The sequence below is a fragment of the Pholis gunnellus genome (assembly GCF_910591455.1).
Source record: "Pholis gunnellus genome assembly, chromosome: 12".
In the NCBI taxonomy this organism is placed as follows: Eukaryota; Metazoa; Chordata; class Actinopteri; order Perciformes; family Pholidae; genus Pholis; species Pholis gunnellus.
Genome location: NC_136539.1, coordinates 7,961,106 through 7,986,905, shown reverse-complemented (window position 1 = coordinate 7,986,905; position 25,800 = coordinate 7,961,106). Strand labels below are relative to the sequence as shown.

The 25,800-nt window shown below is 41.9% G+C and overlaps 2 protein-coding genes across 7 annotated transcripts in view; one reads left to right on the top strand and one right to left on the bottom strand.

Moving 5' to 3' along the window:
• col5a2a (collagen, type V, alpha 2a) overlaps positions 1–2,717 on the top strand; it is a 39,449-nt gene extending 36,732 nt beyond the window's left edge. Inside the window, exons 53-54 of the mRNA XM_079170482.1 lie at positions 89–331; positions 1,483–2,717. Coding sequence (XP_079026608.1) covers positions 89–331; positions 1,483–1,629 — 390 coding nt within the window. The 3' untranslated portion in view covers positions 1,630–2,717. The remainder of the gene's footprint in view (positions 1–88; positions 332–1,482) is intronic.
• A 1,382-nt stretch (positions 2,718–4,099) lies between these two features.
• Positions 4,100–25,800, bottom strand: part of gulp1a (GULP PTB domain containing engulfment adaptor 1a) — a 70,014-nt gene continuing 48,313 nt past the window's right edge. For 5 of the 6 annotated variants that reach the window (XM_079170631.1, XM_079170634.1, XM_079170635.1 and 2 more), the window contains 9 exons: positions 18,937–18,998; positions 14,029–14,100; positions 10,500–10,598; positions 10,208–10,345; positions 9,873–9,989; positions 9,012–9,098; positions 7,718–7,859; positions 7,401–7,495; positions 4,100–4,870 (listed from right to left, as the gene is read on the bottom strand). In XM_079170631.1, coding sequence (XP_079026757.1) covers positions 4,799–4,870; positions 7,401–7,495; positions 7,718–7,859; positions 9,012–9,098; positions 9,873–9,989; positions 10,208–10,345; positions 10,500–10,598; positions 14,029–14,100; positions 18,937–18,998 — 884 coding nt within the window. In that variant the 3' untranslated portion in view covers positions 4,100–4,798. Of the gene's footprint in view, positions 4,871–7,400; positions 7,496–7,717; positions 7,860–8,071; positions 8,303–9,011; positions 9,099–9,872; positions 9,990–10,207; positions 10,346–10,499; positions 10,599–14,028; positions 14,101–18,936; positions 18,999–25,800 lie in introns of all 6 variants that reach the window. The other variant, XM_079170636.1, reaches the window with a different exon arrangement.

Below are 25,800 nucleotides of genomic sequence, written 5' to 3'. Positions count from 1 at the left end.
AACTTATGTTGTTTTCTTAGCAGTGTGTCTTGGCTTATTGATGGATTTTTGTGAGGCTCTGCATTGACTGCTCCATTTGTTTCTCTAGTTCACTTATGGCAACAAAGAGCAGCCGGCAAACTCTGTCACAGTTCAGATGACTTTCATCCGCCTGCTCTCCAAAGAGGCATCTCAGACCATCACCTACAACTGCAAGAACTCTGTGGGCTATAAGGACGGGAAGATGGGCAACTATAAGAAAGCTGTAATCCTCAAGGGCTCCAACAACCTGGAGCTCAAAGCAGAGGGAAACAACCGCTTCAGATACACAGTGGTGGAGGACTCCTGTGCAGTAAGTTCTCACAGTGGCTTTGCTCTTTTTTACATATGCATTCATTATTACCTGTATCAAAGGATACAATTCAATATTCTTGTTCTCAACAAGAAATTACCAAAACCAATAATAGTCATGGTTCCATTGATTGTCAAGTGAATTTTGAAGCAAACTTTTGAAATGTAGGCACATTTTCATCAGCTGGTTTGGTTTAATTAGAAGAAGGTTTATAGGCTACGTTTTGAGCAGGTTGTTCAGTCACCCAATTATTGCAAAACCCCAATAGTCTGAAAACAGCTCACAGAACGGAAAGCCCATGTGTTTGACAGCACGTTGTCCCAAAAACAAACGCCCATTTCTACAAAAATACACAATCTCCTTGCAACAAACAGAAGCACATGGCTAATTACTATGCAGAATGACATCATCAGAACTTTTTTCTTACAATGGCAAAGACATGAGAAAGAAAAATGGTTAGAGGTCTTCAGGAATCTGTTTCAAGTAGGCAAGATGTAATTGTTTTAGACAAAGAAACAAATTATGCAAAGATTCTGAAGCACAAGCAAGGAGTGGAAACAGCTGATCAGTCGAGTTAAATGTTCACTATGTCATAACTTAATTGCACTAATACTTTGCAGAGAATCTATTTAAGGCATCGACTATTTAAAAAAAAACAAAGGGTAAAAACATTTGCGCAGTTTCATCGAAGTTTGCCGTTTTCATACACTTTGTCAAATGCAGCACTTCGAAATGTGCATAAAATATATGTGAATAGAAACAGGGCTAGTGCGTCTTTCAATTAGTCTGCTGAATGTTTAAATAGGTAACTGTTTATTCACAAGTTTGCCAAACCAACTTAAAAAGGTGACGCTATGTCAGTGTGTTGTCAGCTTGTTTTGCTGCCCCCAAGTGGCTGACAAATCAATTAAAGCTGCTTCAAGCAGGATTAGACAGTGTAGTGTTAGGGGCTATTTTCAGCCATAGAATAAAGCACATTCGGTGCAGTGAGCTGTTTTGGCAGCAGGTCCGTGTAAGGTATATCAGGCTTTGGATACACAGACAATTAATTCATTGTTGTTTTTGGTCTTTTTATGAAGTTTGTTTGAAAAAAAAAAAGAAGAAATGTTGGTTCAGTAGTCACTGAACCTCTGTTTGTCAATCTTTTACAGCAAGCAAATGGCAACTGGGGCAAGACGGTGTTTGAGTACAGGACACAGAAAACTGCAAGACTTCCTATTGTGGATATGGCCCCTGTGGACATTGGCGGCCCGGATCAAGAGTTCGGCATCGATATCGGGCCCGTGTGTTTCTTGTAAAATCGTCAGCAGGGAGAGCGTCGAGGAGAATCCTGAGACTATTGAACTGACAGCTGACACGATCAGCCACATTGTACATACGAGTACTGAGGACTATTCTGGCCCTGTGGCAAGATATTTATTGTGCCTTTCAACCTGGTTCAAGAGATCAAAGATTTGTAAGTTAGAATGAATGTTTGGAATTTACTTAAAAGATTTGTAAAAATCAGAATCATTCCTCTGTCTTCTTGTGTTTGACTCCAAGCGTGATGCATTTCGAAGGCTCACTACGGTTTAGTTTGGTCCAAAGATATTACACTTTAATTCTATTTCACAAACATTATTGCCAAAGATTTATGAACATGAAAGCGCAAAAATTGTAATAATTATAACTGCTGTCTATAGGCCCAGAGAAATCCCACTGAAGCTTCGTCAAATGTCCCTCCACTAGTATGTTTTCCAGATTTGTCTACTCATTTTTTTGTTTGAAATGTTTTACCTATACAACAACATTGCGGTGCTATTGAGGAAACGAATACAGCCGACGCTGCATTCACTCAGCGCAGGAATTTGCTCAACAGTTTTGATGAACCAATGTCTGTATCCAGTTCTTCCCAAACTCTGTACCCACCACGTAGAACATTAAAGACACATCAAGACTGTCGATTCCTCAGTGTTAGCTACCTCATCACCGAAACGATGACACTACATGTAAATCTTCTTTCACAGGTGCTGTTTTGTAAGTAGTGTGATCCTTGTGCACTTCTCCCGAGCTGCACGGTACAGGGCAGGGTGTGGGGATACCAATAAAGATCTTTCCTCCAAAGATGGAGAGGCGAATGAGGTGTCGCGTGAATGGTGTGTGGTGATTTGTAAAAAAAATGTTTTTCCCCCCCTTCGATTTCAATATCGTACAGTAAAAAGTAGCAGAGTATTCTATTTTTATGCATGCCAGTTCCCCCCCCTCCCTTTTTCAGTATCCTGGACTTGTACGCTCTTGAAATCCTTTTTATAATCAGTTTTATAGGATAAGGTGGCTGTGAGTGCCTGTTTGCTTTGTATTTCCTGCTATGCAACAAATTAAACAAACTGCTTGTTAATCCCCCCAAGCTCTTGTCATATTGATTTAGGTATAGGTAGGTCCTTCATGCTTGTCATTTTGCACACAAACTCATTTTTTGTAGACATATTTTGTAGTTTTTAAAAAAGCATTTATGTATTTAACGTAATGTCCACAGTTGTTTATAATGTACGCATGTCTGTTTTTAAATTTCATGAATGTCTTAAAGTTAATCTATTGTGGCCATTTGGTTCATATTTGAGTATATTTATTATAGATTTGTAACATTTGCGAGGCTTGACTGCCTGATAACACCCCAGAGGCAGAGAGGAGGAGGAGGAGGAGGAGGATGAGGCTTTCCACACTGCTAGCAGATGCGTTTCGTCCTTGAAAATAAATATTGAAAATACTTCTCTCTGCCTGTTCTTGTTCGAGAATAATTCATTTGGTCCTTTGTACCATAGTATAATCATATCAGCCTCAAGAGCGTGTAGAATCCCGAGGCGAAAAACCCAGAGAAAAAGAGATGAAGGTAAGAAGAAATGGGACGTCGGACCACAAAATGAACATAGATGTAACTGAAGAAGTAGGACAACTGCAGAGCTAACTGCTACTAATGTACTCAACATTACAAATCACACAAGTAGCTACAACAAGACTAAGACCATAGTAGTAGGCTACTATAATGCTAATATCAGTATGGTAACATGCTCACAATGACAATGCTAACATGTTGATATATGGCAGGTAATATTTGCCCGGTCTGCTATTTTAGTTTAGTGTTAGCATGCTAATATTAGCTAATGAGCACAAATTACAAAGGAATAGGAACATGGGAATATCATTATGCTAACATGCTAACACATGCTAACACTTGCTAATTAGCAATGCACACAAAGTGGAGCTGCAGGTGATGAGAATTTCATTTACACTTATTGGGTCTTATACATTGAAATAGTTGTCAAGATATTTTAAACTGAAACATATATGGCATCCTCAAAGAGGTGCTGGAGAAAAAGTCAATAGGATTCATCATCTGGAAACCAAGAATGTGTGAACAGAATGTTGTGCCAATCCATCCAGCAAACATAGCTATTTCACTGAAAAAGGGAAATATTTGACCTGCTGGTGGCCCCGGAGGAAAGTCATGGGGTCACTTACATTAAGAGGGTTCATCCTCTGGGAACCATGAATGGCTGTAGAAGGTATTTATGGCCATTGAGATATCTGAATCTGTACCAAAGTGGTGGACCGATGGATCAACAAAGCCATCCATAGAACCATGCTGGGAGCATAGCTAATAATGAAATCCTTGAATGAAGAGAAAACATCTAAAACACACAAATACTAAACAGCTAAAAGTGACACAAATATTATAAAATGATAGATTCAATGAGTAGCCTTTTTTTTCGCAGATTTTCTTTAATATCTGTAACAGCAATGTCAATGCAACCAACAGTAAAAATAATGGAAAAGTACTGTATATGGACAGAGGCTGTCCAAAAAGGTGCCTTCTGGTGCAAGAAAAGAGGAGACTAAAATGATGATAATTAAAAAATATGACAAGTAAATACTGAAATGGCAACTCAAACCTGCAAAATACAAAAAAATAAAAAAGCATCAACATCAAAAACAAAAGGTTGAACGATTGGTAAGCAAAAAATATATATCAGACTGGATTAATTAACTTCATAATGTTGATTAAAATAACATAATAATGTGTTGTTATGGGCAAGCTGATGCTTGTGTTAATGATACAGATTCCATTTATTTTCTTTGCCAGCTTTGTGTTCGGCATACAAACAGGAATGTGTCAACAATACAACAATATAGTTCAAATGGTGCATACACACAAAGTGTACCATTGGACATATTTGACTATTTACATCTCTCATTGCCTGTGCAAGCAAAAGTACTTCTCTCTCTTCTTTTTGTTTTACAAAAATAGTTCTTTTCTATAACGGATCTGAGTCTATCTTGAAATATTCCAAAAAAAACAACAATCTAAATGCAAATGCATATAAACCTCAAGACGGAAACCGTGACATCTTGACTCAACCGTGGAGTGGATTTTGGCACTTCTTCATACAAACGAGTTAAAAGTACGCAACAAAGAGCATCTTCATGGCATCAGCAGCGGCTGTCTAGCGGGTCCAGAGCGAAGACGGTGCCCTCTAAGGTCAGTCCCATTTTGAACCCCTCCTGGAAAGACAAGCCAGAGAACAGCTGTGACGCCCGGGTGACCACGCACACCGGCACTGGTCTCTGTGAGGTCACATGTCCCAACTTAGTTGATAAACAGGAAGTCGGAGTCGTGGTTAGATTAGAGGCGATGGGATATCTCTAAACCACTGAGGGTAAGAGGGAATGAAATGCTGCACGAACGGAGATTACATGACTGTTCTTGCGCCATGCGTGCGATACGTGCGGGGTCATGAACTCAGCAGGAACAGTAAAGCATGCAGCTACTGAGAGAAGCAGCGGTGGAACTCATATATATCAGATGGAGAAGTCAGAAGCTTTGTGTCTCTTAAAAATGTACTTGTAATTGTTTTAATGTGCTCTTTGATATAGACGCACCATGTTTTTTATTAATTATGACATCTATTCCAAAAGCTATAGCATACTTCAAAGCGACTATTGGCTGAAATTCAACATCTATCATAATATAGAAAGGTTGATTGCTCACATTAATTAATAAGCCTCTGTCTGGCACAAGCAGCTCATTAACCACAGAGCGAGAGAGAGCTGGGAAAACAAACTGCTAATGAAAGACAATGAGGCTCGGGCACAATATACTAAATCTCTACTGCGTCAAAGGGGAACATTTAAGAGATGATGGAAGAGGTGATTTACATCACGCAGTGTGTGGGAGCATTCAACGTCCTCCACAGGCATGCAAGACAAAAGACACAAGCACGGTCACAGCACGGGCTATAGAAGCAGAGCAAAGAGTACGAACCATCTCTGACGCTACAAGTGGAAAGGACGAGAGATGCATTCGCTTGTTAATAGTGAAGAAGGAAATGTTAAAGCGAACTCACAAAACGGGCGCGCCAATGCAACGTCGCCTCCTACTGGCAATAACTCAGCAGATCATTTCCAGCAGTGGTTCTCAAACTTGTTCTCATCCACCATTCAGAAGGAGAAAACAATGCCATATTCACTAATACCATTGGAAAATATTGGGAGAGCAGTACAACAACATAAATCTTTTGTCGATGAAACTTATTTTACTTTAACACTTGAATTAAGTTTGGAAATAATATTACTAAGAACACGAACTGCCTAAATCCATTGAGTCTACCATGAGTCTATTGAGAAAATGAAACCTAAGCTGCCGCAAGACAGACACAAAAATGCCTCGTTGTCACTGCACGGTTCGGCTCAACTCGACTCACTGTTGGTACCAGTCAGTTAAAGTCACATTTGCTGTGACGTCATCTTCAACGCGACACTCGCTGGAACCTCTCATCGTCAACAGAGGAACATCTGCACTTCAATCGTACGACGTCGTGTACGCCGTAGTTTGAAACGGACGCCATTTTTAAAAATATTGGTTGAGTGAATAAAAACAATTGCGTTGGCAATTGATGGTAGTTTGGCTATTTAAAAAACGGCGGGATTGTGCAGAATGCCCAGTGTCGGGCTCGTGGCGACCACCAGTGGTCTGCAGTGTTTCAACTCTGCTTTTTAATATCGACTAAGCTCTTTTGGAAAAAGAGCGAGTCAAGTTGAGTAGAGCGGTGCCGTACCATGCAGTGGAAATGCGTCAGTAGAGAACCTGAGCGCAAGATGGTCAAATTCTTCATTCTTTCTTGACTCCAACTTTATCTGACGTGTTTGCATGATGCTACACGTGTCCAAATGAATCATGATAACATAAATCTTGTTGCTAGTGAACAGTTTTTTTTGTGTGTGTTCCGACCACATGAAACAGATATCAAATTGAAGTTTCTTTTGCTATTTTTTCTAGCCCCCTTTGTCCCTGAGAGAGAGAGAGACACACGTCCCACAGTTTGAGAACCGCTGAGTGAAGAACATATCTGATGATTATTAATACGGCGATAGAATATGGTCGAGCCCCTGGCGAGTGAGTTTCTATTCATACTTCCAGACAGCTAATTATGTGTAAATTGCGAATACAATACTAAGCTCGGTTTTACATTTATTGCTCCACCAGACCACAAATCCTGTTGCATAAAAATAATGAACTGTAATATGAAAACATTTTCACTGAACACTGAACATTTTAATTTCTTCACTCCTTTGAAACACGGAAACAGAACTCAGCGATACACAATATTCTTTTTTTAATAATGCATTTCTAAATGAATGTGCAACTGTCCCTGATGGATCTAAGTAGAGAAGTTAGTCGTATTAACACACTGAGTCAGCCGAGGATTTGATTAGAAATCGTATCGTGCTCAGCTTTTTCAGTAACAAACGGGACATAAACCCTCACATGCGCTTCCCCCCCCCCCCCCCCCCCCCCCACTGTACACAACAGTATGTCAAACTTCATCTATTCCAACATTGTTCTTTTTAATAAACAGTGTGCTGGAGCTCGCTTGCAGCCCCGCAACAGGCCAATTAGGACCAAACTGTCCAGAAAATGATTCAGCATTCTGAGGCATCGCCTACGATGCACAAAGCCTTTGTTCACATAAACCTTCAAAGTGCCGACACAGATAACGAGGAGGACAGGCCCCCGCTGTTTAACCTGACTCACCTGCATCTCGTCCAGCTTCGACTGAATATCTGGAGGGAAGTCAGCTGACCCGCAGGTGAACGGATCAAACGGCTCCGCACCGAACAGGTCTTTCCCTGCCGACAAAACACAGACAAGCAGATCAACATCGCACTGACTGAAGAAGAAAAGGAGCTTCAGCAGAGAGTGAATTCATGTCTTCTTCGTATCATGCGACGGATATTTAAAGCGGTAATGGCGACTTATTCACACCATCAGGGAAAGAAATAAAGAAACATACTCAAATATGGTATTATTACTACATGTTATGACCAGAAAGGGACGGCGTTACTACTCACTTATGTCTGGTGGTAAAGTGGTCGGTGGCGGCGGTGGGCAGCCGTTACTGAGCATTGTGGGAACCAGCGGTGTCACAGCGGAGAAGGGGACCATGTCGAAAACGTCTGTCGATTTCTGTGGTTTCATGGAGATGCTCCCTGCCTGTATGTAAAGCCGTGGAGATGGTTAAGCCGAGGTCACACTTGTGTACGCTCGCACCAAGAACAATTTTTATAGAAAAGCAAGAGAAGAAGCAGGGGGGGAAAAAAAGGAAAACAGAAAAGTAAAAAGACAGAAAGCAAAAGCAGGAGACACTGAGACCGCGGGGACAGCGACAAAGCACAGAGGCAGAAAGGAAGAAGGAAGGAGCGTACGCGAGGTCGCGGGATGCTGCACCCCTCGGTAGGCTTAGGAGGAAGCAGAGCAGGTTTGGCAGGCGGAGGAGTTAGTAGCCCGCTGGACAAGTTGGACTCCGGCGAGCTCATGGGAGTGAGCGTGAGAGAGGAGATCTCCAGACAGGAGAAGGACTTGATGCTGTGGCACCAGAAGAGAGAGGAGGGCCTCTGCAGCATGTACGCTTCGTTCTCTGCGTTTATGTGCAGCGGCTGAAAAGAGGAATCGCAGACAGGAAATGACCAGAGAGGAACAATATCATTCAGTCGTTTAGAGCGGCGAGAGGTGAGGGTAATTGCATTTCGCAGGGGGCTGTCACAAGTACTGGCATTTGGCCCAATTACATGCGGAATGTATCACATTCCTCATCAGACCAATCAGGCGTGTAATTGCTTTGCTTCAGACGCAGCTCAGACCCCCACAGACTTCCTCCAGATAGGTTTGGTCATTGCAAACTCGAGTCGGAGGCGGTTTTCTTTAATCACACAAGCAATATATCTGCAAACGCAGTTGCCCTTAAAGATATGTGCAAGCCTACATTTGATAAACTTTCATAATTAAAAGATGGTCGTGAAGCAGAACTATGTGGCTTTTTGAAATAGGAATGAACCTAATCTTAGTCTTAAAAATAGTTCAATTAAGTTGAAAAAAAAAGGTGATATTCACAAGCAATAAAAAACAAACCTTTCAGTACACTTGAAAGGTTTTGCTGCTACAGCCTCACTTGGTCTGGTATGACCAGTAGCTTAAAGTTAGTTTATGTAACTTTCACTTATTGTGGCCTGCTGTTCAGACACAAGTTACACAGACCTTTAACATGCAGAATCTAGATTTTGTTCAATCTCTAAACTGTGTGTGTAGGTGTGTGTGTGTGTGTGTGTGTGTGTGTGTGTGTGTGTGTGTGTGTGTGGTTGTCCTTACTGGTGGCACATGAGATATCATCAGCTGCTCTTCAAGGTCTTGAAGCTGTTGCTTTAGCTCAGAGTTTTCTGTTTCCAGCTCTTGAATCTGCATGAAAACCAGAGCAGTCGAGTCATTTCAGAAGCCACAGTGCATTAAAAGAACTATGACAACCCGATAGCTACAGTTTCCCTCGTCTACTACTAGTTCACTACTCTCTTCTATAGGGCTCTCCGTCCTATAAAATAGTCTTCATCTTCTTCATTGTTAGGACTTCTTGTCCGTGTTGAACAGTATATACCGTAACCACTGATGAAGACTGGGTGATATAGTTGAAAGCCTCAAATGCAAGTAAGTGAACCTTGAGTTATTTTTCAAAGGTCAACAATGAATTTTCTTTAACTGCCAAGTTTTCCATAGTTTTTACCCTCAAAATATGTTTTTTAAAGTTTTTCTTTTACACCTAATGGAAGTCTTTTTAACAACCGTTTTAGAAATGACAGTAAATTACCTTAAAATACATTTGACACTGGTGTTTAGCTCCCGTGTCCCGTCCCTCATTTAATCAGGTTCGTACGAATGTTTGACTAAGTGGCCATTTAAACAAAACCACTGGGCAAGATCCACAGTTTCAGCAGGGTGAGCAATAATCCAGTTTCAGTTTGGGTCTGTTACAACAGAGCTCATTAACATTCATTACTGCCATTCTTTGTCAACGACGCAGCCTAATTGTCCACACTGCATGATTGGAACCAATCAATAGAGACAAGCCTTGCATTAATTAATGCAAATATCAACATGTCAGCAAGGTACGACAGGTTTGAAGTGCATTAAAGTCCATGTGGGAGCAAACAAGCTGAATCAGCAGGACGTGAGACGTACTCGTTTCTGCAGGGTCCCGATCTGTTTCCTGGTTTCCACGTCTTTGCCTCCGGACTCCAGGAACTTCTTGTAGGCCAAGTCGAACGCCTGGCCGATTGTCAGAGTTATCTCTTCTGCCTGCAGCGGGGGGAGCGACAAGGAGTTGCTCACGATACACAGCACGATACACAGCTAAAAGTCTCTGCAGCTTATTTACAGTTGACTTGATCATTGATAGTTAGCCACAAGATGTCAAAACACCAACGAAATGAGGGGGGCGCGGTGTCAAAATATATAACGTTTTCAATGATTCTGTCAAATGTCACTGTAAACACCAGGAAGCTGAAGGCACTTACACACTTTTCACTGTCAAACACAAAGCAGAGGTGCTTGTTGGACTCTGAGTCTTTGCAGATGAAAGTAAATATCCTTTTATCAGTTTTGTCATCCGCACAGAAGGATATCCGGTGTAACTGACAGTTATGCTGCACTTCCTGCAAAACAAACACAGTTCATCATTTATACACGCCGGGTTGTATGCGGATCTCTTCTTTCTCTACATGGTGGTTGTTGCCAGTAGAACTCCAGGTGTCATGTGCAGTATGATCCAAAGGATGCAACAAAAAGCATTCTAATGTCTGGACTCACTTTTGTCTTGGTATCTAGTATCTTCACGCCATAAATGGAGATCTGTAATTCCACTTTAGGGGTCTTCTGTCCCTCTGACTTCTTGATGTGTCTCTGAAACTTCAAATGACAAGCAGAAAGATTGGGTTAGTCCACCTTATTAATGCATTGGTATCTATGAAGAAACAAATAAAATCACCACAACTATAGGGGCCTAGTAATGTACACATCCTTTCAAGTGTGTTCTTTGGACAATACGGGGAAGCAGAACAAGCTGAAAACACAACATTCTCACATCAAAAAAGTTACGACGAACGTGCTGGCAATCAATAGCCTTTGTCCGCCTTCGGCAGACTCAGAGCGACATTGGCATCCATTGGGTGCTGAGCAGCTTGGGTACAGCGGGTTTATCAAGGCTTGTTTCATGGCAAACAGCTGACTTGCTTGGGAATAAAACGCCAGCATGTTATCTTTCAAGGGCGATGATTTGTTAAAGAAAATATTATAATTAAGACGTAAGACGTGTTTCAGGGAAGACTACAATTAAAGAAATCTGTGATTCATTCAATGGGTAACTCTTTAAAGCACTGCCAAAAACAAAAAAAGTCTTTCATGGTTATGTTGCCAACAGGACTTGGCAGTTTAGGTCAATTACCAATAGAAATGTTGAAAAGGACACGAACACTGTCAAGTTAAGGAGACACTGTATCATTACACGTGAGGATATATGCAAATATAAATTCATCCACTATCAGTGTTGAGCAAGTAAAGTATAGCAATAGCAAGTTATTTAATAGATTACTGTTGTAATAAGTAAAGTAAGTTTTTAAAAGAGTAATGCAAATAACTACACTACACTTCCTGAGTAACTTGCTTAACACTGCTTGATAAGCAACAACAATACTTTTCATGGGATCAATACTGGTTTAAATGGGGACATTATTAATAATTCACTCATAAGAATCTGAGTGTCTGTATTTTGGCTACAGAGTTTATTATAGACTCATTATAGGAGCTGAAGTTGATTTTCAAAAAAAGACTCACTACCATGTCAATAAGTATGCCGTATGCATTAAAACAGCCCAAAAAATAAAATAAAATGTAAAGCCAAAAATGTCCCTTGTGAAGCACAAGTGCTAGCATCTCCTAACACTATGGCATGTTAAGGCTGACAGTAAAATGTTGTATTCAGCTGTAATCAAGCCCTTGTAAGGCCTTGAGTCATGCTTCTATCATGTGTCAGGGCCTGCAGACACAAATATGAACCGACTGGGCTAAAGAACAGTCAGTGTGTGTTTCAAGGAGATTCATCTGGCTTGAGTAGAAACACACATGAACTTATCTTAACTGATGATGAGACTACAGCATGTGACCTAAAACCTTGGACACGTGCCTTCCGGAGCTGTCGCTCAGTTCTCCTCACATGATCTTTAAAAACAGTCCTAATTGCCAGTGTATCTGGGGGAGTAACCATGGAGAACTAGGTCTCCAAACAGGCTTTCAAGATCAAATGTAATTTAACAATAGAGGTAGGGGTTTGGGAAAACAGTCCTCCCCTACAAGTGGCCTCACAGATTCAACTCTTGGCAGGGGAAGACAGAGGAGAGGCCAGCAGGCACAGACACATTACCGAGAGGCTGTGGGAAAGGAGAGCCTTTGCTGCACTATAAGCACAACTCTTAAATGCAAACTTCAGGTCCAAAGTGAACCAAGACTTCATTACAACCTGTCGAACTGCACCTAATTACCTGGTATTATTTTCAACAAAGTTCTGGTGTAAATGTAAAAAAATAATAAATAAACAACAACATATAATATATCTTTCTTTAAAGTTTAAAGGGTTGCTATAGACCTGATGACGCAGGATTGTGGGCATGCCCCATTCTTCTCTTCCCCAGCATGGCTAACTGTTGGCTGGTTGTGTCTAGATGGTAACCTTCTATCTGCGAAAAGGGAAAGTTCGGGTGTTTTGAAAGTGGGGTTGTATGAGGTCCATAGTCAGTGTATTACCTACAGTAGTTTGGAGAAACAGGCAGGAGTACCAGCTGTGAACGGGGGGGCAGCGGCAAAACGCATTATAGCCACACAGAAGAAAGGCCCGCCTAAGAAAAGTGTAGGCGGTATTTAGAATCCTTTCACAGTTTCATCTCGCCGTCATACCACTGGGAACTGAATCTGAAACGCACCTATTCTCAAAAATCATAAAGATAAGTTTCAATTTGTCGGAATGTAGGACAATATTCTAAAACGAACACTTTCACAAATACTGATTTCTTTTTCGGCGGCCCTTTCTTTTGGGTGAAATACTATTTGCTGCCGCCTCCGGCCACAACGGGCAACAGGCTGTGTGTCGCAATGGAAACTCATTCCGAACGTGCTGCATGTCCAAAGGATGCTCCTCAAACCCAAATAATAGACATATTCCACTACATTTGGAATAAGGCATTAATTGGAATATCCAAACGGAATATGCGGTTTGCGTGAACCATTGTGATTATTGTCATATTTGAATAATAGTGGAATATCAGTGTGCATGTAGGCAAAGTCTGTAATACTATGAATTCATGTTTAAGTGATGAACATAATGTAGCTTGCTTTAACGGTCAGTCCGATATTGGAGGGCTTTGATGACAGCAGGTCTGGAAATGAAGACGTATCTGAGGCTATTGTTGATGAGTAATGGACCCATACCTGCCCTGCACCAAACGGTCAAACATTTAGCAAAAGAGACATTTTCTTTTCTTTTCTCAGCAGTCGGTGGAGACCAAACAAAAAGGAAGAGTTTGCCCTATCGACTAAATGATGCGATGTGTCGATAGTGTGATTACAGCTTGTTACACTGCTCCCGAATGACCAAAAAGAATCAATGAATGCAGGTTGGAAACAATGTTCAAACTGCAATAATGTGTTTTATGGCCGCTTGAGTCGTTCCAGCAAATAGTTGCAATTATCTGTGGGTTAGTGACACCTTTCACTTGACATATAGTAATTAAAACCATTGCTAACATACGATTTGTGCAGCTTTAATCAATGCGTTAACCAGCAAATGATATGCCAGCAAACCTGTGCGTACATGAGTGGTATTAACAATATCAACACAGAAATCTCATTTCTCTTCATCACTATGCAAATTGGTTGTAGCACTGCAAAATATAGGCCGTGGCAAGTTAATTAAAAATACCTGCAAGTTCATAAAGTGACATATTTAGTCAAAACACTCAAGAGAGAAAATGTCACGGGTTGAAGGATTCAAGTTTAAGGAACAACAGGTTTCATGGCAGGTAAATATCCCTTTTATTGAATCCTGCATCAGCCCGGTGGGAAGGTTGACTGAGCAAACTGCCGTGCATGTCCCAGCAAGCTATAGGCATCCACACTCGGGAGCTGGAAAACTACAAGGGCACCTTGCTGGTGGCTGATGAGGGAGGGAAGAGGTTGTCACTCACTCACTCCCACCTCCCCCCCTGCTCCGAGTCTCCTGACCAATCCGGTCACTCCAGAGCTCTCCTCTGTGCTCCGGGCTACAGCTTACTCAGAGGACTGGCTTTACCTTTAGCTTCCTGACTGCATCCTTCACAACTTCTGTGCCTTTCGGGGCTTCAACCTCTGTGTTTCCGAGGAACTGGAAAGAGAACAAAAAACAAAAAACAAAAAAAAAGGCTCAATGTGATACGACAGCAACACAACAAAGACACACAGTGTGAGAGTACGGTGCATTAATAAACGACACATAAAGGTAACTAAGAAAAAAACAGAAATGACTGTTATTTATATGCTTTTTATTAGACATGATGAACAATTATTTCATAAATCAGCCCAGTAGATGTAAACTGTGGAACAGTCCCTCGCGCATAAACTGCAGATTAGCAGATTTCTATGCGCGTCAATAATAAACTCCTCCACATTAGCATACCAATCACTGGTGACATTTGTATAAATATCATCTGGTATTTCTTTTTCTAAAGTTAAATAAGTTTAGATAACCTTTCAAATCAAATCATCCGTGCTTGTATGCTTTAGAGACATACATTTACCACATCCTACCACAATAACTTGCTACGGTACCAAAATGCATGAACACTCAATGCAGAGAAACACACACGGATATACACACTGGAGCAGCGTTTCGGCCAGTCTCCAACAGATGGAGCCATTCCCCTTGGAGCCTGAACATCGTGTTTCCCATCTGGCATCAGCAGCAGCAGCAGTAATTGTTCCAGTCACACACTCTGCTCCAGTGCCTCCTGAGCCTAATGTGTGTAGCCTGTTCCAATATCAGACTTCATAAACACTGGTGTCAGCCCCCTTAAAGGTTGGGAGAAACAAAATAACAACGTCTCCCTCTGGAACTCAGCAAACAGCTCAGACAGACATGGGTTGTCATCGACGACACAGCAGAGTCTGTGTGAAGCCTTCCGTGACTTTGGCTTTGCTAACGTCCATTTAAACGATGCAGGCAAATAGACAGACGGGCAAAGACACATTATTATTGTACATGGATCGATGCTCTACTCTATAAGAAACTGTCTGTTTAGGGCGTTTAATGAACTTGGACATCAGTACTGACAAGTGTGTTCATGCTAACATAAGAAGAAATAAGGAATTACTAAAAAAAAAAAGTATGTATATATATTTATTCAGGTTTAACAAGCTACAGTTGGTAACTTTAATTCCAAAATAATTGTCACTATATCCTGACAGAAGTACACCGGGCAGTTAGTCTGGGAAAACACTGAGTTCCTCTGCCTCCTGTTGGTGCTCCTAATGGCATCCGCAAGATTCCACCGCGCCCGAATGAAAACAACCAATCAGAGCCGAGGAGTCTCTAAAGCAGCCGTCAAGCACTGCTTCAGAAGCTTGTGAACTCCGATCAGACAGTCAAACAAGGCAGCGCTGATCAGACATGCTGTTTTGTCATCTCAAATGTCTTCAGAAGCAGATTTTGGCGCAACATTCAGCTGTTTCGCCATGTTGAAAAGAGTCGAGCCAAAGCCGAGCAAACCGGAAGGAGCCAACTTTCTCATTTTTCGTCGAAACAGTACTCAAAAATCTGCTTCTGAAAACATTTGAGGCGAGAAATAGGAAACGCATTAACAGGATCTTGATTCATATTTCATCATCACTTCCTGGTTTGACAGTTTGATCAGAGTTCACATGTCACACTTCCCACTAAATGCAATGGAGCAAGAGAGACACCCAAAGGGCATTTATCAATATAGCAAGAAAACAGATACAGATGGAGGCTTTATTGGAAAGTGTCAGCACTCAGCACCGGTGTGACAAACGTACTCCACACGTTTAAGGGCGTGTCTAAACTGACAGATGCCCGAAATAGAACGGAGAAGCGCTTGTTCCTGACCAGTGCATTCTGGGCTTGCGAATGGGGAGGTTTCACAAGGTAGACCAAGCTCGAAGGCTCATCCATCAACCGGTGCATGCAGCTGCAAGACGAACCACCCCCTGACCCTTCATTCCCCACGGTCGACCATTCACGCGTTAGCTTCAAGGGGACTGAGCAACTAACAAAATATGCACAGTCAAATATGTCTTCTCCATGGCAGGTCTGAAAAACTAATTGAGATGACACCACGAGGAGTGGAAACTGCCCTCGAGAGATCCACCTCATAGTCTATGCACAGCTCACTCCTCCTGATTGAAAGGTTCTATCATTCTTTTGACACAATTGTAGAAAAGGCCAGGATCTGTGTCATGTGCAATTTGAACGACCTCTGAATGTGACGCGTTCGTTGTTCGACGCACTCGTCCCACCGGCTTAGAAACCACTCAGCATTTTCTCTCCTCCTGCTGTCGTGAGGTCAATAGCACTTGTTGATTACAGAGGTCAGCAGGAAGTCATTGAAGCTGTGTGTTTTAAACACTGCTCTCTTAAATTAGATTAGTGGCCCTTGTACGGTCACCAACCTTGTGTTGAATGTTTCCTTTCCTTGTATGTAAAAATGCTCCGGTTAAGCACTTTGTGACAAATGTCGGTTAAAAGCGCTGTATAAATACATTTTACTTACTTACTTATTTTACATCATCTGCCATCAGTGTGTGAGTGTGTGTGTGATGAATGTTGACATAGACTAGACAGGCATTATATAAAAGCGTGTGCATTTACGATTGTTTTATTTACAGTCTAACAGTCCAAACCTTCACATTCGAGCAGCTGACACCCGAGAATGCTTTTTTTCTTCTGAGTGACAAATTGAGTAAAACTGATGAGTCAGTTTACAAAATAGTTGCCGACTGATTTTCTGTCCATTGATTGACAAATCGATCGACTAATCGCTGCAACTCTAGCATCAATGTAAAGCATCGCAGAAACACAGCAGCACAGCCGGATAATCTATTCACTGTGAGAGAGATACTTTGAAGCAGGGCCGTAGCAAATACGTACTAGTACAAAGTGCTGAAGTTGTGTTTTCTTTTGTTTTCTATATCTGACATCAGCTCGCTGTTCAATTCCATTTTCACCAAGTTTTATTTGAAATGTAGCAGTTCTTTCTAGGTTTATTTGGAAATCAATAACTGCCATTGAACTCTGACTAAAAAAGAAGTTTCAGAACCTTTCCATAAATAATGACATAATTATTTCCAGTTTTCTTTTTTTTTTAATTACCAACCTGTAAAATGAGGCATTTACTGTTTTGCTGAAACAATTATTTTATCAATCGTCCTAAAATATAACTATTTTGATCATCCATTGGCTGTTTCAGTATATTTTTATGCACAGATGCCAATCTGGTGCCAACTTCTCCAATGTGAAAATTTTCTTCCTTTTCCTCTGTTTTTTCTCTGTTTCAGAAATTTGAAAAGGAAATATCTCTGGACTCTTGGTCGACAAAACATAATATTTCCAGATGTCATTTTTGGCTGTTTTTTGCAATTGTCTGACATTTTTTAGAGTAAACAATTAATTGAATAAATGAGAAACTTCATCCGTAATGAAAATAATAAAAGCATTACTGTTATGTCTTAACATGTGGATCTTAATGCTGTTGATGCAACTAAAACTGTGGTTTCCCGCCATGTACGTATATGCTTCTCTGCGGATTGTAAGTTAGAGAGAACCTGACCTCAGTGTTCTCATTAGTAGCTACAGCCCTGCGTTCTACTATGTTTCATGTCACAAATCAGATTCCATCTCAGGTTTAGTTCCAGAAGGCCTGGAGGAAAACCCTCAGCATCATTAGGAGGAGAAAACATTGCAGATATTTTAGTAATGCAATCATATCAAAATGGTTCAATACACAGACGTTTTGTATGACCTTGTTGACTCAATGGATCAAATAATCTTAAAAGAAACGTGTCTTTTGTTGAGGTATCCTCTGATATAACTAGCTGAATGATAATAATAGCTCATTTTCAGGGAGATTAGGCCACGCACAGTCTCTGACTCATTCCTTCAGCGATGTGTGGTGTGCTCAGATCTCAGCAAATTTAGGGAAACAGGCAAGTCATCAGCGGAGACCGACAATATGCAGACAGTGTGGGGAACCCACAATACGCTTTGACATTAGAGATGTGTCATCTGCCATTTCCGCATGCCTCTTTGCCGCATACAGTAAGGTGAGCTTCGGCAGCTTGGAGGATGCAGCGGTTTTGGAGCTCCACCTCAGATCCATCATAACATTTCTGAAGCTGGGGATGTAGGCTGAGAGAGTCAGAGCCTCAGAGGAGTGTAACTCTTTTGTCAAAATGAAGCAGGAAACCCCGTCTGACAGGAGAGAGCTCCCCAGGTTAGACGTATTTTGCTGGATGCTTGAGAAATACTTGAAAAAGAAAATGTTTCGAGTTTTTCCTTTCAAGTTCTTCGCGTGTGCAGGACCGGGACTGACGGAAGCGTGGGACACTTTACATAAAACACCCAACGCTCACACGCTCGTTAAAAAATGCAACTCATCAAGACGGCTTAAACACAGAGAGAGACTTTCAAATTAAAGTTTGACAAGTACGACTTCCTCCCATCGCAGCACCGAGGGAAAGCAGCTGCTCTGCAAGATAAATATTACAAGTGTTCACACTCTTGGTGGGGTGGCATCCACATGAAATGATCCCCCAATAAATATACGACACATTGCCATCAGTTCATCCCTGAACGAGATAACTTGGAAATCAAACGGATGATGTGAAGGGATGATGGAGCCATGCTCATTTTCGGGACTGCCACACAGACTGTGAGCCGCTGTCCTCGGTGCAAGACGGACCTGGTTGTGTCTGGAGAAATGCACCATGGGATACCTGGACTGAGAGGCGTGGGTTTGACAGGCCTGACAGAGAGCGAGCAAATGAACGAGGAAGCGACAGAAGGAGGAGTTCTGTTTTGTTTCTGTGTTCCATGGAGACCTTATAAGCCTCTCACCACTGTTTTACAGCAAAACGCCGCATGTTTTTTGACGTTTAAATGACATTAACGGTCACAAAGCTCTGCAGCAGTCCGATAGCTGAAACGTACCTTGACATTGTAGGGTATGTAATGCTTGGCCAGTGCTTCCGGGGTGTGCATCCATGATTTATCTGAAATGACACAAACAGCTCACTTTAATAAAGCGTCCGACGCTCTCGTCCAATAAGATACGAGACATAAGTGGTTAGACCTCACGCAGGCGGACGAGTGAGCCGCGAGGAATGATGATCATACACAAAGCACACACACACACACACACACACGACTTTATCATCACAGAGAAAGGAGAAGTGAACTAAATATGTATTAAGTAGCGAGCTTCCAGAAACAAAGAGAAAGATGAAAACTGGGCCTGATCAAAGCATTTTCTATTCCTAACTGATGTGTATTTTACTCTCTCAGTCTTTAATCAACCACGTTAGTTTCACTACGAGCAATGCTTGCTTTTTCCAGGAACTGCTTCACTCTGACAAACCAATTTACACTTGAAATTTGTCCAGTGCAATTTGATTTCTTGGTGACTGAGCAGCTGTATTGCACAGTTGGGTGTTGGGGGGGAGCATACTCAAGGGCACATTTAGAGTGGTGATTAGGCAAAAGGGAATGCTGCTTTCACTTTCCCACCCTCATTTGTCCAGCAGGTGTGGTACATGCAGTACACTTCTTCACACGGTGCAATTGAAATGGTACCCTGTGGAGTTTCCGACCACTCAACGCACTGTGGAGCAATGATTTTGATCGTGCACATGCGCAATCACGCGAGCCACACGCATCCCTGCCTCTGACTTCACGCTGTTCTACCGATCGACAGTCGGTGGCAACAATAATAACGACAACGACCCGACGAAGGCAGAAAAATAAGAAGACTGCCAGCTAATAAACGATGATTTTAACATTTGAATATTAAAAAAAAGTGTTTCACGAGGGAGGAAATACGTTCCACATGTTTGACAGCAGCCGTGTGTCTCCATTCGACTGTCAAGCGAATTTTAAGCAAACTTTTTAAATGTCACAAAAAAAAAAAGACTTGTTTCCATCGACTAGTTTGGAGCCAATAAACGCGGCTAAAGCGTCGTTTTGGTCGGAAGTTGGCGGTATGGTGCTATGCATGTCTGTGATCTGCCGGTAAACAGGGAAAAAGAAGAAGAGGTTGTGAACCGTAAACAAAACAAGTCGGCTCGGCCATCTAACGATCTACTATAGAACAATGGAGAGAGGCCTTGTGTTCTTGCAGGACAGTCTTTGAAGATCGCACCAACACTAATGAGCCGTGGGTCAGAGGTCATGGATGGTTTTCAGCATTTCTTAATCATCCGCTGATTACGCATTCATTTCCTTTTTCGTGAAGGGCTTATCGCCCCGTTAATGAGTCCTGTGACAAAAGATGCATGTCTGTGACCTTGGGGGCTCACAACTCCTGTGGGTTGATTGCGTTAATCAAGACTTTGCAAGGTGCAAACGCCGAGTCGACTTCCTCCGCACGAGCAATGCTAATGACTTTGTTTGCATTGACATTGTTGGCTAAAGTAGCTTGATGAATTCAAAGCCTATTGTAATTAGTGTTAATTTGGAGCTCCGCATTTGCTTAATTGTGATTGCTTACGTTTGCTAATCCCCCATATTATTCAGAAGTAAACCAAGGAGGTCCTCTTTAACTCTTCCGGAAATGAGTTTGACATCAGGAAAATAAGGACACAGGGCGGAGAGAACAGCACACGAAGACGGGAACTTTGTTTCACTTTTCAGACACTGCACGGCACACTGGGAGCCCCTTTCCTCTACTTCCATTGTAATCCGTTAAAGTTTACTTAACAGCTGTGAAATGAGATTATCCCTGCTCGCACCTCGCAACGCTCTCCACCAAAGTGCAATCAATTCCTTAGTGGGACTCCTGAATGAAAGTTGATGGAAGGATAATGTATCTCCTCCTTTCTTGTGCGGCTTCAGGAGGCTTACGAACGGCAAATTCCAGGAGAGAGGAAGGAAGGAGGAGGGTGGTGAGGGCTGACACAGCGGCATGGCAGGTAGGCTGACAATTTTTTTTTCAAGGCGTCAGCACACACTGTTCTGATTAAAAGGAAGGGGGGGGGGGGGGGCTTCTCTCTATACTTCTTTCTTTCACTTCGCAGCTTCAAATGGCAACTACGTGAGCGCATCAAGAGTGGCACAGAAAGTTACAAGTGCTGTCGGATGGGGGGGGGGGGCAGGGGGGTCACTGTGTATTTTGGGTTGTCAGGTGTTGGGGGGCGAAGATGAGGGTAAAAATCAAGAGATGACGGGCTGAGAAGTGACAGTGAAAACGCATTGCCTCTCTGTTTCCCGCAGGGCCGGCTAGTGACGCGTGACAGCAGAAAGGTCACATGTCCTTCATGCATGTTACACACGCTCCAGCAACTGCTGTTATAGTTAAAGCTGCCGTCATCTTCTTCGGGATGGCTTCCTGGCTCTTTTAGTAAACAGGTATTTCAGAGTTGTCAATTATATCCCCCCCCGCCTGGACTTCCAGTGTCAGTGCTCGAGCTCGTGTGACAGGAGAGAAGACGCCGCGGTCTGCCGCCCATCTTTGGTGAATTGACCGGGACTTGCTTCCTTCCTGCCCAGAGATTGGCAGAGATGTGGGTTCAAAGAGGGGCGACACGCCACAGAAGACAAAAGCCTCCATGACGATACATATCACACGATATGCCGTGTTTTCTGGTCATTCAATAGTCCACAGGATTTTGTTAACTCTTGTTATACTTGGAAAATGAGTGTTTTCTCATTTAAATAAGAACGATAATGCAAAATAATCAGATTGTCTGGGGAGTTTGAGTTAGTTTGTGCTTGCTATTATCAGCGTAGACATTGTGATTGTGTATCAAGATTTCATCACACTGTGGAAAGATGATAAATTATAGTGTTGACTTACTGCCCAGCCCTACATGCTAGCGTGTCAAATTAACACTAAATCTTTAGTTTAGTTGAGTGCGATCGCATCCCATATGGCTCAGGGTGGCTTGTGATTTATTGTCACGCATAAACAGGTTTCGAAAACATCCGACCCGCTGATCTTTTCACAAAATTTCACCCCGCAAATCAGCGAGGTTATGGCCGTAGAAGGCGCTCTCTCGTTCCCTCTGATCTATTGGCAAGTCTGTGGACTGCAGGCCTGCAATGCTTCCCGTAGATACGCCGCTCTAATTAAAAAGAGCAGACAGGTATAAATGTTTAATCGTTATTCACCATGGGAGAATCATAAGCAGAAGGAATGTGTACCTTTCGTTAACTACAAAGACTAATTCCTAAATAAAGAAAGGCTCTGGTGCAGTGACGACTGTTATCTGCCTCAGCTGCAGATAACACTGCGACATTTGAGTTATCTTCGAATAAATTCAATGAAGTATCCCCGAGTTATAACACTGGAAACGTTGCCGTCAGTACTATTCCTTTTTAGCAATCCATTTGTACAGCGCAAAGCATATTTGTACTGTGGTGCAAACGAGGAGAAGAAACAAGTAAAGCCCACTGCGGTAATGTGTGGATTTATTGATGGTTTGATCCGTTACGCCTTTATCACAAGCATTCCTTATCTAACAAGCTAACAGCTGTAATTCCCTCTATCTCACATTCTACTGTGACTCCAGGCATTCAGGTGATAACGGCTCTTCACAGTCCTTGAGACATGCGTCCCAAGAAAGTACTCCAGTTTTCTAAAGTCCTCCGCTAAAGAATGATACCAAAATATATATATAGAGTATATTATAACATATTCTTCACCTTTGAAAAACTCTAAGTAAGGTTAAAAGTAATATTTCACTGAAAGAAAAAAGAAAATGTCTGGCAAAGATCTGTCAACAAGACGCTTTCAAAGACCGGATATAGTTCAGGAGCTTTGCTCCCAAAGCAGCCACATGTTGCAACTAATTGCCTGAGGAGATGGAATCCTCCAACATAACCAAAGACAACAACTTCTTGTTTATTGTCTCATGTCTGTTCCACTTGTGTGGTTGCTTTCTTTGTCGCGCTTTGCAGTCTTTCACCCACACTGTTGTGAAAAACCAGGACAACAGAAATAAGGTATGTTATTAATAGGCTGTACTTATACTGACACTATTTTTGTCCAACTCATATTGTTAAGTGTTGTGGTCACCCGTCTTTAGCATTCTCCGAGCTCAGCTCTAACCTTTCAGAGCTTAAAGTGCTGCGCTGTAAGTGCACTTTCTATCGGGTCCGACGAAGTGGGCAGGCAATAGCCTAATTCACCGCAGCGCTCAATCATGAATATGCTGGGTATGCACAGTTCTCCATCATGCGGAAGACAACTTCAGAGGGGGCTCTCCGAGCAGGAAGGACCCACACCACCCTTCTACCGAGTCCCAGCAGGACGGTGTTACTTTTGAGATGGGAGCGTTCGTGCACAAAGATCCATCTGGTTCCACACGTCAACCACAGTTTGACATGAAGGGTGAAACGCAAAAAAATGTTGCTATGACAGTCTGTCCTTCGAGAGAGTGTCACTTGAGGTTTGGTCTCATCCAAATACAGTACATTAGGGGGGTAATATCACAAGCAATCAAATGCAATTCAATCCAACAACGCTGTAATTTATATATACTACAGAACCTCTGGCGGTAAAAACAGAATCTTATTCAATTTAAGCGGAAATGTAACATGATTAAATATACAGTGCAAATACCTAAATATGGATCTGCCACCTATGAACACACTTATGTTCCCCAAAACAGGTGATATCAAAGCAGACCTTTATCGCTGGTCATTAATACCAATTAATCTGAACAATCAAAAAGATGCTATAAAGATGACTACATTACCCAGGCTGCTTTTTTCCTTGTTTACTCACTGGCCTGATGAAGTACCTCCCAACCAAAATCAATGACTGGAATAGAATGATTCAAACTTGTGTTTTGCGGAGAGCACAAAGAAAGGACAAAGGTTTGAAACGGTCATCGTGGTTTAACTGGATGTCATGTGGCTTCATAAACCAGCATGGTCAGAGCAGACATTCAGAAAATGACTGTGAAGCTCCGGACTCTCCGTTTTACACCATAAGTGTCCCTTCCAATCAGACCTGCATTCATTACGTTCATGGGAGAGAAAAAAACCCACCATCATTGTATCTGGTTTCCAATCACATCACGGACCATTAGTTACGGCTACTGCGATAGTCGCAGGGTACATTTGTGGGCCGAGCATCATTTAGGCCGGTGTTTAAAGTGTCCGGCGCGGTCATGAGGCGAGGAAATTAAAAAGCGCGCGTGTGTGTATCCTCAACATCTAATTTTCCGTACGAGTGAAACTTAAGTGAATATCACAACTGAGCTGTGACCTCACCAGAAAGCTCGATCAATCGCCTCACTCGGTTTGGTTTTATCAGCTATGATTTCAATAAAAAAAAGAGTTGTGTGTCCGCAGCTTAAAAAACAGTTGGCTGTGTGTACTCCCGAACCATTTCTGAGCTTCAGCACATCCCTTTGCAGCGGAAAGATTTGACATTTTGAATGCAATCCCTTTCTATTAAGACGTTACAACATCGCGCTTCCAAAGTAGAACTTCACATCCGCATGCTTAATGCTTTACTGGTCGTATGAACAACTCAGTCACTTTAACGTGCCACTTTAAGGGCAGCGGCCATCTGGTGCGCACTATTGTATTTACTGCATGGCTTTTGCCGTTTGTGTGATTACATGTTTTGATGCTGAGCGCACCGAAAACAAATTCTTAATCGGCCGGGGTTGAAACGGTAATAGATTATTGAATCTCGTAACCGAAATGAGTCACTCTTCAAAAAGTGAGAAAATAAACATGGAGAATCTGCAATTTATTTGGCTCCTGCAGTTGAACACTACGCAGTAAAAGTTAGTCACCACTGCGTGTAATTATAGGTAGACTGCAGAAAATATGTGTCACTAAAACACCTATGTAGCTCTGGTTTCCCCCTGCTGGAAGAGAATCTAGGGCAAACGGTGCGCTGTCCTCGCCTAATATTCACAGCACATTATATTCAGGCTATTCTGGAACATGACTAATCTTCGGCGACCATCTGCCGGTGTGACAGAATTGTAAAATATGTAATACTGCAGTCAATCAGCTCTGATATGAGGCAGCACATTACAGTGACCCGCAGTGAAATTAACCCGGACTGGTGCAGCGCTGATGAATCCACACTGTGGCTTCCAATCATTGATAGAATGATGAAAGGCTGGGGCATTATTCTTTTAATGCATCACCGCGACAGAGTGACACTATAACTGCACAGTCAATGTGTCATGAACTTAACGGTTAAGAGTCCAAGTTCTGCAGCTGCTCTATGAAGTTTGTATGTGCTGTGTCACTGTAACACAGCCATGTTTGTTTTGTGATCTTTTAAAAAAAAAAAAATGTTAGACTAAAATATGCATTGGAAATGAATAACATATAATTAGGTCATTATTAACAAATCATGAATTTATTGAATAATACTAATAAATTCACTGAACCAAAGCTAAAACAGAACAGAACTGATGGAGGTGATAATCTACTAATATTAAACATTGTATTATTGAAATACATATTGTTAAATTGAACCCCTTCTTTTGCCTCTTGATACTTCGCTGTGATGTTTGGATATTCATAGATTCAAGATTGTTCAATGAGCTAAAAGGAGAAGGTGTAAATAATTTAGGAATGCTGTGGCAGTTACCCGAGATGGAATGATTATATTGTGCACGTATTCAAATCAACTGTTGTACAATCACAGGTATTATTATAGATAAAACATCTCTTTACATTGCTCAGGTTTAATAAAAGACCATTTTTATTTTGTCTCGTTCCTTCATTCTTCCTTCCTTTGGTTGATATTGTCTCTCCCCCTTTCACTCGTTCTTCCCTCAATGTCTTTAACACACCCACCCACACAACCACTGACCTTTACAC